This window comes from Pipistrellus kuhlii, unplaced genomic scaffold, assembly GCF_014108245.1.
Source record: "Pipistrellus kuhlii isolate mPipKuh1 unplaced genomic scaffold, mPipKuh1.p scaffold_m20_p_31, whole genome shotgun sequence".
In the NCBI taxonomy this organism is placed as follows: domain Eukaryota; kingdom Metazoa; phylum Chordata; class Mammalia; order Chiroptera; family Vespertilionidae; genus Pipistrellus; species Pipistrellus kuhlii.
Genome location: NW_023425531.1, coordinates 1,177,064 through 1,189,993, shown reverse-complemented (window position 1 = coordinate 1,189,993; position 12,930 = coordinate 1,177,064). Strand labels below are relative to the sequence as shown.

General features: G+C 38.2%; 1 protein-coding gene across 1 annotated transcript in view; it reads right to left on the bottom strand.

The window, feature by feature from the left end:
- The window catches only part of LOC118731568 (phospholipid-transporting ATPase ABCA3-like), a 197,217-nt gene that overhangs the window by 163,775 nt on the left and 20,512 nt on the right, over positions 1-12,930 (bottom strand). The window contains exon 4 of the mRNA XM_036460223.2: positions 5,688-5,842. Coding sequence (XP_036316116.2) covers positions 5,688-5,842 — 155 coding nt within the window. The remainder of the gene's footprint in view (positions 1-5,687; positions 5,843-12,930) is intronic.

The following is a 12,930-nucleotide window of genomic DNA, read 5'->3' as shown; positions in this document are numbered from 1 at the left end:
ATATTAAACCTAAATGACTCACTAGACCAGGTGGAATTAAATATCTTCAGAACATTTCACCCCAAAGCCACAGAATATACATTCTTCTAAAGTGCACATAGGTCATTTTCAAAGACAGAACATATGCTGGGACATAGACAAAGTATCTTCAAGTGCAAGAAGGTAGAAATCATATCAAGCATCTTCTCAGATCACAGTGGCATAAAACTGGAAATCAACTACGATAAAAACAATTCAAAAAAAATCTAACACATGGAGACTAAACATCATGTTATTGAATACTGATGGGGTTACCAAAGAGATCAAGGAAGAAATAAAAAAAATCATGGCAACAAATGACAATGAAAATACAACAATCCAAAACCTATGGGACACAGCAAAGCAGTCTTGAGAGGGAAGTTCATAGCTCTACAAACCTATAGATAAAAGCAAGAAACAATGATAATAAATTACCTAACCCTACAACTCAAAGAATTAGAAAAAGAGCAAGAAGCAAAGTGTAAGTGAAGGAAGGAAATCATAAAGATCAGAGCAGAGATAAACAACATAGAGACCAAAGAAATAATACAAAAGATCAACAAAACCAAGATCTGGTTCTTTGAAAGGATAAACAAATTGATAAATCTCTAGCCAGGCTCACCAAGAAGCAGAGAAAGAGGACCCAAATAAACAAAATCAGAAATGAAAGAGGCAAAATAACAATAGACCCCTCCAAAATACAAAGGATTAAATATATATATATATATATATATATATATATATATATATATATATATACACACATACACACACACACACATATACATACATACAAACAACTCTATTCCAACATACTGGAGGGAGAGAGAGAAACGTCAATGAGAGAGACACATTGACTGGCTGCATCTGCATTGCCCCTACTGAGGATCAAGCCCACAACACAGGCACGTGCCTTAATGGAGAATTGAATGAGATGATGCATGAGATGATTCTCAACCAATTAAGCCACACTCTTGGTGCATGAGATGATTCTCAACCAATTAAGCCACACTGGTCAGAACCAGAGAGTTTTTGTTTTTTTCCCCCCCATGAAACTGCCTCTTTAGCTCTTTTCTCATAAAACTAGAGGCCTGGCGCACAATATTCATGCACTTGGGGCAGGGGTGGAGGGTCCCGTAGCCTGTTCTGTGGTTCCTCACAGTTTGGGAACCCTTTGGGCTATCTGACAAATGGCTTTGGCCCACTCCCCTCAGGAAGTGGACCTAAGCATCAGTCAGACATCCTTAGCGCTGCCACAGAGGCAGGAGAGACTCCTGCCACCACTGCTGTGCTTGCCAGTCATGAGCCTGGCTTCTGGTTGAGTGGTGCTCCCCCTGTGGTAGCACACTGACTATCAGGGGGAAGCTCCTGTGTTGAACATCTTCCCCCTGGTGGTCAGTGTGCATCACAGTGACTGTTTGTTCTGCCATTCAGTTAATTTGCATATTAGCCTTTTACAATATTATCATAAAATATGCCCTTGGGCTGGAATATTCCAATTATATCCTTTAATGAAGTGTTTTCTGAGTAACCCTCCTACATGGGACACCATAGACACCTCTGGATTTCAGTCTTTTATTAAAGCAAAAAAGTCCTATTTCCTGGATCTATAAATCTTTCCTTTGTGGTTGATGCAAAGATAATGGCTTTTCCCTTTGGAGAATGATGTTTATGAATCCTTGCAGATGATGTGCTATTGAATAGTACACTTGAAACCTATATCATTTTGCAAATCAATGTCACTCCAAGAAAATCAATTAAAAAAACTAAAAGCAACAAATGAACAAATAAAAAACAAAAAATCTCAGAGACACAGTCCACAGTATGGTAGTTACTAGAGGGGATGGGGTTGGAGATAATAAAGGGTAAAAAGGGCAAATATATGGTAACTGAAGGAGATTTGACCTTGGATTATAGACACATAATTCAATAAACAGATCATATATCATAGAATTGTATTCTAGAAACTTATATAATTTCATTAAGCAATGCCACCCCAATAAATTGAAAATTTTCAAAGAACCTAAATTAATGAAGAGAGATACAATGATACAATGTTAATTCCCTCCAAAGTGACATGTTGATTTTATGTAATACCAATAAAAATCTCAGTAGAACTTTGTAGATACATAAAAAAGAATTATAAGGAAGAGCCAAGCAATTATGATACCTAAAATACTTTTAAAAAAGGATATATTTGGAAAAATAGTATATTAAGGCTTACTGTGAAGGAACACTAATTAGGATAATTTATAGGTTGTGGGATTTATAGATTTCCAAAGATCAATGGCATAGCAAAAAATTCAGAAATAAGACCACAGAAATAGGATCTTATCTAATAAAAGAGTAATATGCAAATTGACCATACATCTGCTATACCCAGAAGCCATGCCCACCAGCCAGGCCCACCAGCCAATCAGAGGGAGTATGCAAATTAACCCCAATCAAGATGGCTGCAGCCACAGAGAGCAGGAGAGAGGCTTGGGTTTCCCAGGCAATGGGAGAAGCCGCTTTCTGCCTGCCTTAGCCAGCCTAAGCCTCCACTCAAGGCTACAAAGTTTCAATTATAGAAGGTAAACAAATCCAAACAGAAATGGCCACAGCCACAGAGCAAGCAGAAGGCTTGGCTCTGCTCCAGGCCACAAAATTTCAATTGTAGAAGGTAAATAAATTCCAGATACTAGGGCCTCTGTTTGGGTCGCTGGGGGTGTGGCCAGCCTGCAAACCACCAAAGGCCCCTTTGCCTAGCTGCCCCATGCCCCAAGGGAACCCCCACCCTGATCCGGGACACCCTTCAGGGCAAACCAGCTGGCCCCCACCTGTGCCGCAGGCCTCTATCCTATCTAATAAAATAGTAATATGCAGATTGACCATCACTCCAACACACAAGATGGCTGCCCTCATGTGGTCAAATATCCTACCCCCATGTGGACATAAGATGGCCACCACAAGATGGCCAGCAGGGGAGGACAGTTGGGAGGCACCAGGCCTGAAAGGGAAGGCAGTTGGGGGTGATCAACCCTGCAGGGGAGGGCAGTTATGGGTGACCAGGCCTTCAGAGGAGGGAAGTTGGGGGCAAACAGGCTGGCAGGGGAGCAGTTAGACATCAATCAGGCTGGCATGGGAGTGGTTAGGGGTGATCAGGAAGGCAGGTAAGCGAGTAGTTAGGAGCCAGCAGTCCTGATTGTGAGAGGGATCCCAGATTGGAAGGGATGCAGGTTGGGCTGAGGGACACCACCACCCCCTCCCTCCTGTGCACAAATTTCAAAAGTAATTCAAAGTTGAAAGAGTTTTCCAAAAAAAGGTGTTAGAGCAACTCATCATCTATATGCAAGGAAATGAACCTAGACCTAAACTTTACACTTTTATCATAGATTAACTAAAAATGGATTATAGATCTCAGTGTAACATGTAAAACTAAAAATATTTGGAAGAAAATATAAAATAAAATATTCATGTTTTGGGATTAGGTATAGAGTTCTAGGAAGACAGCAAAGTTAGGCTCCATGAAGAAAATGTGATAAATTGGATTTCAAAATAAAAAGTGAAAGCCAAGCTACAAATTCCAAAACATATTTTTAAACAAATGACATAAATAAAGACTCTCAAAAAATTCAATAAGAAATAAATAATTCAGACTAAAAAAAAATGGACACAGGTCCTCAATAAATATTTCATCAAAGAGGATATAAAAATGGCAAATAGGCTAAGGTGACCAGATTTTAACATTGGTAAAGCAGGCCATCATTGACGCGGGGTGTGTTTGTGTGTGTGTGTGTGTTCTTGATTAAAAATTTGGTCTATATGAAGCACAAAAATTTTAATAGAAAGCAAAAGTAGTATTGTAATATATTTTTTAAAATTTCAACATAAGTAAAATTTCCAAATATAATAAATAAAAAAATTATGTATAGTATTATTTTATTCTTTGGCATATTTCTCATTTGAGTGAATTTTTTTTAGTAGATTGCTGTCATTGTTTAAAAGATCATGAAAATTTTCACAAGAATTTGTTAAATCATATTTCACACATAAAATGGCTTTCAAAGTCTCAACACTTAATTGTAATGTAAGTCGTTAAGTGTCACTTTCAAGGCCAGCGCTAGACTTTTTGCTGCCTCTATAAAATATAAATAATACAAGTACTGTCTGCTAAATTCAAGAAAATTTATGTATTTATGAAATAAATAAATAAATTACTTACCTAAATTATCTGAATAGCTGATTTGTAATGACATCACTTGTTTAACTAGCTTACTAGCACACAGTACAATGTGTATTGTCTGAGAGACAGTTACAAAATGCTTTCCTCTGTTGTGAACTTTGGTAAGTAGTTCTCGATAATCAGTTCTCAACAATTATTTGTTATTATTAAAGTTTAACATTATAAAATTAACAAAAATAATATAAAACTCATATCCTGGCTAAATAGCCACATGGCCGCCGAAAACAGTATATTCCCTTCCCGTTCTCCCGCTGTTCCCTAGCTTGTCGTGCAATCTTTCAAAAAATTGGGACTTTCTTAAAACACCGTGGGACGCAGGACAAATTGTTAAAAATCAGGACTGTCCCGCCAAAAACGGGATGTCTGGTAATTTTAAAATAAGCACATGAAAGATGGATAATGACATAATTATCCATTAACAAAATGCAGATTAGACAATGATTAGATAAAAGTACACATAGATTGGAAAAGTTAAAAAATTTAAAAGTCTTAACAATACCAAATTTTGGCAAAGATAAAGAGCAACTGTAATTCTTATACATTGCTGGTGCGAGTACTAAATAATACCATCACTCTGGAAAGCTGTTTGGCAGTTTCTGATAAAGTTAAACAAATATTTATAATACAGTAATCATACTCTGAGACATGAAGCTTATGTTTAAAAGGTATTCATATGTCTCACTAATAGAAAGGTGTAGAAGGCTGGTCAACCTTGAAGCTCTGAAAGGTCAGAGCCAACCATTCCATATCTAATTGAGACAATGGTAACTGAGGCAACTTCCCCATCTTGTAATCATGTAAATCCTTACTGATATGATAATCTGCTTATTACCTGCCTAAGGGCTATGGGTGTCTCCCAAACCTGCTTAAGGGTAATGGGTTATTTCACAGTCTCAATAAAAGGGATAGCTAGGCCAGAGCCTAGCAGCAGTCCTCCCACTAGAGGTGGGCTCCTGCCTGGCCCTCTATATCACCAAATTAAATTTCTTCTAGTGTCTCTTTAATTTGCATGTGGCCCTTCTCCAGAATCTGAAACTGAACCAGAACCCTGAACCACAGGGGATGTGAAAGGGGTTCCCCTATTCATAGAATTCAGTTTTACTTATACGCACCAAAGCCTGATAACAATGTGAATGTCCTTCAATTGGTATATTGGGTAACATTCAAACAATGAAAAGAAACATATAGCACAGATGAATCTTAAAGGCATTCTGTTCAGTACAAGTAGCTAATTTCTAAAGGTTATCTACTACATGATTCCATTTATATGATTTCTTAACAAAACAACAATAATGAAAGATTCTACTGGTTACCAGGGATGGAGGGATAACTACAAAGAAATAGCATGAGAGAGTGTTTTCTGTGTTGCTTAAATATATTAAAATTCATGGATATGTATATAAAAAAGTTAAATTTACTGTATAATTAAAAAATTCTGACTTACCCTAAAGTAGAAATAAAGGTGTTCTGACAGTGTCAAGTTATTAAACAATAAGTCACACTGTGGGCAGAAGCCCAATTTTTTTCGAATATCAGTTATGTTCTTTGAGGTGGTATATCCATTAACATAGACCTCTCCTCTGGTTGGAAGACAGCAACCTACAAATAAACATGATAGAAGCTGAGCTTTGGTGAACAAATATGATAAGACAATGAAAATTAGTATCTCAAATTCAGCCCACTTATGGATTACTCAAAAGAATGAGCACTGCAGTCAAAACCGGTTTGGCTCAGTGGATAGAGCCTCGATCTGTGGATTGAAGGGTCCCAGGTTCGATTCCAGTCAAGGGCATGTAAGTTGGTTGTGGGGTGTGCAGGAGGCAGCTGGTCCATGATTCTCTCTCATTGATGTTTCTATCTATCTATCTATCCCTCTCCCTTCCTCTCTGTGAAAAATCAATAAAATATATTAAAAAAAAGAAAAAAAAAGAATGAGCACTGTATCTCCTGCAGAAGAGCAGTTTAATAAAATACAGAGTTACACCTCGGTAGAAGAACTAGCTATTTTTTAACTTTCTTTCATTTCTGTTAATATATATTAATATTATATATCATTTAATTTCCTTTCCTTTTCTTTTTGCTAACATATACTCATTTGTTGTTAATATATACTAATTTGTTGCAATTGATATGTATTATATCAGTAATAATAACATTTAAATATTCTGTTATATTCCAATATATTTTCATTGAAACCAGCCAGCTACTATATTTGTGACCATTTAGGTACTGTGTAAATGCTATGGAAAACAAATATCTATAATATAAAATTTTTGTCCTTAAGAAATTTAAATATTAATAACAGCCAGTACAGATTTTGTGGGAAACTATTTGATAGTATGTAACATATAAATTATATAATCATTTACACCCTATAAATAATTTATTCTACTTAAAAATATATTCTTTTTGAAATTTAGATATAGTAGACATATAATGTTACATTCGTTTTGGTATACAACATGATTTAATATATGTGTATATTGTTAAATAATGACTTTATTTAGTATAGTATACAACCATTACCATACATAGTTAAGAATTGTTTTCTTTGATGCAAAATTTCAAGATTTTCTTTTTTAGAAACTTCCAAATATGCAATACTGTATTATTAACTATAGTCCCTAACATATTTATAACTATAAGTTTGTACCTTTGATCCCCTTCACCTGACTCTGGCAACCACCAATCTGCTCTCTTCATCTATGACTTCAATTAAAAAAAAAAATTAAATATATATGTGAGATCACATGATATTTGTCTTTCTCTGTCTGACTTATTTTGCTTAACATAATGCCCTCAAAATACATTAATGTTGTCACAAATGGCAAGATCTCCTTGTTTTTAATGGCTGAATTACACATATAAATTACATATAATTTTTTATATATATACATATACATATATATACATATATATATATATATATATATATATATATATATATATATATATATATATATATATATATATATATATATATATATATATATCATATGTCTACTTTGTCCATTTATCCACAATTGAGAACTTGTTTTCTAATACATTCCAATGTGATACTGTTGGTCAGAGAACCAGACTTGGAGAACCACCAAGTAAGGGTAAAGGTTAAATTGTTATGCAAAAGGAGTAAAACAAGACCAATTTGATATTCACAGGATAATCCAAAAGTGTACAATCCAGGTTGGTATGAAGATCAACTCCATGTTTTCTTTATCCATTCTTTCAGCAAAGGACACTTAGATTGCTCTCATGTCATGGTTATCCTATATAATAAAGAGGTAATATGCAAATTGACCATGACTCTAACACACAAGGTGGCCGCCTTTATGTGGTCCAAGATGGCTGCCCCCATGTGGACACAAGATGGCTGCCATAAGATAGCTGGCAGGGGAGAGCAGTTGGGAGGGACCAGGCCTGCAAGGAAGGGAAGTTGGGGAAAATCAGGCCTGCAAGGGAGGCAGTTGGGGGTAACCAGGCATGCAGGGGAGGGCAGTTGGGGGAGACCAGGCCAGCAGGGGAGGGAAGTTAAGGGTGACCAGTCTAGCCAGGGAGGGCAGTTACGTGTCGATCAGGCTGGTAAGGGAGGGAGTGGTTAGGGGGTGATCAGGTTGGCAGGCAGAAGTGGTTAGGGGAAGTCGGTGGGCAAGTAGGCGAGCAGTTGGAGAGAGTGCACGCTGGACTGAGAAACACACCCCTCCATGCATAAATTTCATGCACCGGACCTCTAGTCCTATCTAATAAAGAGGGAATATGCAAATTGACTATCACACCATCACAAAAATGGTGATATCCGAAGTGGAGGTGCGGTTTTGGTAACAAAAGATAGCTGCACTCACAGCAGAGGCCGAGTTTTCCTAATGAGTCTTAACAAGCGATCAGTAGGAACTTGAGCCTTCCCCTCCCCCTTCCCCCCTCCCCTGCCTGGTGGGGCTTGACTAGGGACCTGAGGCCATGCTTCACCCCCGCCCCCTGGTGCTGGGCCAGGGGCCCTCAGGCCATGCTGCCTGCCCTGGTGCCTGGTTGAGGGATCTCAGGTCGCCCCCCCACCCTGGTCCCAAGCCAGGGGACCTGAGGGTGCACGGTGGAACCTAAGGCTGTGCCCTCTGCCCAGTGAGGCTTTACAAGGATTGGGATGACCGGTATTGAACTTCACCCTATGGGGTTGGGGCTAGTTGAAGCTGGGTCTCCCGCGATTTTGAGGTGCTGCGGGTGGGCAGAGACTTGACTCTGAATTCCAAGGCTTGCCCCATACTCTGATGGGAGGAAGATTTTCATATACATTTTACTGATTATCTTTCATCTCTGACACTTCTATTATAGAGAAAAGGCAAATAGCAATATTAAAATATTTCCTCTAATTAATCCCCTTTAATTTTTTTTTAAAAAAATATATTTTATTGATTTTTTTACAGAGAGGAAAGGAGAGGGACAGAGAGTTAGAAACATCGATGAGAGAGAATCATCGATCTGCTGCCTCCTGCACAGCTCCTACTGGGGATGTGCCCGCAACCCAGGTACATGCCCTTGACTGGAATTGAACCCAGGACCTTTCAGTCTGCAGGCTGACATTCTATCCTCAGAGCCAAACCGGTTTTGGCTAATTAATCCCCTTTTAATGTGCAAAAATTTTGTACACTGGGCCAATAGTTGTAAATAATGCAGCCAAAAGAAATAAATCTAGCTCAAGATGGAAGATGGTGGAGTCAGTGGACAGTGTTCTCACCTTGTATCATGATCAAAACAAAATTATAACTAAATTATAGAATAGTTGTGGTGGTAGGAAAAATGGCAGCTGAATAGACAGACGGGTCCCAAGCCTTGTCCCAGAGCAGAACGAAAGAACAGCTGAGGAGATTGCATGGGGAATATTTGTTGGTGAGGTAAGGGACAGCCATACTCCAGGAGAAGGTGAGGGACTGCTGGACAGGGTTCTCATACCAGGCAGCCCCCACTGCTGCTGGGTCCCCTCCCAGAGCTACGGGCTCAGACGCAGAGACCACTCCATATTGAAGGAGAAAGTGGATGTTATCAGAAGCTTGGAAATCTATAACTATGGCAATTACCAATTATCAAACTGATTTTCAACATATTCTCATATCTACATAAACTAATTACTAAAATTCTGCAGCATACCCAAAGAATTACATTTTTTTTGCCAATATGATAAAAACTAAATAGAATTTGGTTTCATTCATACTGGAGAGCTTATTGTTGCATTACCTGTTATCATTTGTTAAAATTTAATAATCTTAGGAAAAAGAGGTCCATTCCCCTGACTAAATAGTAGGGTGTTGAAAACTCTAAAAGTTTTTTGTGGCACATCAGTGTATCTGTTGCAACACACCAGATACCAGTTGAAAATCACTGTTATAGAACAATAAACCTGAATAACCATCTAAAGACTATCTTAACTTAAGTCTTATAACTAAAGCTATAAAGAAGCCACATAAAGGCTGGAGAAAGGGCTGACCCACAAAATGGGCTTGTCCCACACCCATGTGTAGTGGTGGAGAATCTGGAGGGATATCTTAGCAAAATGGGTTTCCACTGTGAAGCAGGGGTCTTGGCTCTAAGCCTATCTCTAAGCCTGGAACACCAGTGCTGGGAAGAGGAGCCCATGTAACATCTGGCTGTGAAAACTAGCTGAGATTCCATTCATCTTGGAAAGACAGAAAGCTGCTGGAAATCTAGGCATCCTCTTGAAGAGCACGTACACAAACTTGCACTCACAGGCACTCACTATGGGCTTTAATGGATGCCAGAGACAAACAGGAAGAAACTGAGTTGTGTGGCTCTGAGGCAAGGGCTGCAGTGATGGCCACAATTTTCCCTGTGGTGAGCCCTACTTCCATACTGCCAGTGGGTGCCTCCTTTCTTGTGTGGAGCACTCATCCCGACATAACCAAATGTTAATCTCCATTAGCCTGGTGAATTCTGATATCTTCACCTTGATGAATCCCTGAGACCCCACCACCCAATTTTCCCATGGCCCAAGGCTCTTTGAGTGCCAACCAACCTGAGCCCTCACTGCAGTCTTTCTTTGAAAACTCTCAAGGAATTCCAGTCAAGCTTGTGGAGTGCCAGAGACACACAAGGAGAGGCTACATTGTATGATTTTAGGAAATGGGTTGGAGGGATGCCTGCCATTATTCCTGTGCACAGCCCTATTTTCTGTGTGGATGGATGCCCTTTCCCCTCAGTTTATCCCTCACCCAACACAGTTAAACATGACTCTGCATTAGCCTGGTTAACTCTACTAGGTCCACCCTGAAGACTTCCTGAGACCCTGCCCTACTGCAAAGTTCCTCAGGCTCCCAATCAAGTGGCCTCAATGTTCCCTGAAACTTTTTCTAAGTGACCTTTGGCTCAGTACTGGTGACAATTTGAATATGTATCAACTTGATGAGCACCAATCACTCCACTCTGGCAAATCCTACTTCACCCAACATATTTATGGCATGAGATACTTTAAGTGGCTGAGTCTTATAGCCAAACAATAGGTGGTGGCAGGCTTCAGGATGCCTTCTGTCTTTTGCTGATGTGCCCCAAGCCTAGTATTAGCGAAAGCTAGCCTTGGTTTGCAGCATGGCCTCTCCTGCATCCATCTAGGCCTAGCACAAGCACCTAACAACTGTAGGCTACTTTGTATCTCCTAACAGGTAGTCACAGGTAAAAGGTGACATTGACCTGAACCAGAGCCTCCATCCACCAACAGGTCCCAGAACAATACACACATGGTGGCCAGCTTTATTTAATTAATTAATTAATTTATTTATTTATTTTTGTTAAATTATTATCTGTGTACATATCTGGTGCCAGCTTTAGACCACTATAGAGCACCACCTCCTTAGCTCTAAAAGAGGCACACACAAAGACTAATCTCAGGAGGCAACAGATACCACTGGGGAAAATAAACCACCGAACACACAGCAATTTATATGCTGTGGTCATGGCCAGTAAGTCTGAGGGTCAATCCCACTCATGTAGGTGCCAAACAGCAGTCAAGACCCAACTATAACAGAAGGGTACCCAAAAACAAAACAAGGGACACTCCTAAAACACCGGTATCAGATGATTAGAAAAGGTGTGCAATTCGGCTTTACAGGACACCTACCATATAAGGAAACCCTGCCAAGACTGAGAAAAGTAGCAGATAAACCTAATGCAGAAAAGGAAACACAAAGAGGCTGACAAAATAGGGATAGATTTAAAAAACATGCCATAATGAAAGAAAATAATTCTCTAGAAAAGAGCTAAATGAAATGGAGGCAAAATATTTATCAGATACAGATTTCAAAACATTGGTTATAAGGGTGCTCAAGGAACTCAGTAAGAACTTCAACAAAGACATAGTAACCTATAAAAGGACATAGAGGGCATAAAAATAATCAGATAGAAAAATACTTTAAGTGAAATGAAGAATACACTGGAACAGATCAACAACAAATTAGATGAAGAAGAAACTCAAATAATTGATTTAGAAGACAAGGTACCAAAAACACCCAATCAGAAACAAACAAACAAACAGAAAAAAACAGAAAAAAAGGATTAAAAAAATGAGTATAATTTAAGGGACCTCTTGGACAACATTCAATCTAACATTTGCATGATAGAGTATCAGAAAGAAAAGAGAGAGAGAGCAAAGAATTTAGAATCTATTTGAAGGAATGTGACTAAAAATATCCATAACTGTGAGGAAATATACATACAATCTGGGAAGCAGAGAGTGTCACAAACAAGATGAATTCAAAGAGTCTCACAATAAGATACATCATAATTAAAAAGGCAAAAGTTAAAAACAAAGACAGAAATATAAAAGAAGGGTGGAAAGCAGTTATTTACCTACAAGGAAGTTTCCATAGGATTATCAGCTGATTTATCAATAGAAACTTTTTCAGGCCAAAAGGGATTGGCACAAAATATTCAGTGATGAAAAGCAAGAACCTATAACGAAGACTCCTTCAACCAGGAAGGCTATAACTTAATTTAAATTCGAAGGTGAGATAAAGAGGTTCCCAGAGAAGAAAAAGCTAAAGAAATTTGTCACCACTAAACCAGTATTACAATTAAGATTAGTGGGATAGCTTTATGAAAAGAAGAAAAAAGAACACAAATATAAATAAAAATAATGACATATCTATCAACAATAACCGTAAGGTGGTGGGTGGAGGTGAAAGAGGGCATCGAGAGGATCAATGGTGATGGAAAAAATATATAAATTGATTAAAAGCTACAATAAAAAGACATAGGATAACTATATGGATAAAATAACAAAACCCAAACATAATGTTGTATGCAAGAGACCCATTTCAGATAAAAATACAAATACAGAATGAAAGCAGAGAGATGGAAAATGATATTTCATGGAAATAGAAACAAACAAAAAAGCTGGGGTAGCTTACATTAGACAATATAGACTTTAAAACAAAGGCTATAAACTGAAACAAAGAAAAACAACATAAAGATGACAAAGGGATAATCCAACAAGAGTATAATCCTTGTGAACATTTATGCACCCAACATGTGAGCACTTAAATACATAAAGCAATTATTGATGAACATAAAGAGACAGATCAATATTAAAACATTCATAGTGGGAGAAGTTAATATCCCAGTGACATCAATAGTTATATATATCCCAGACAAAAAAAAAATCAACAAAGTAGCAGCAGACTTGAATGACC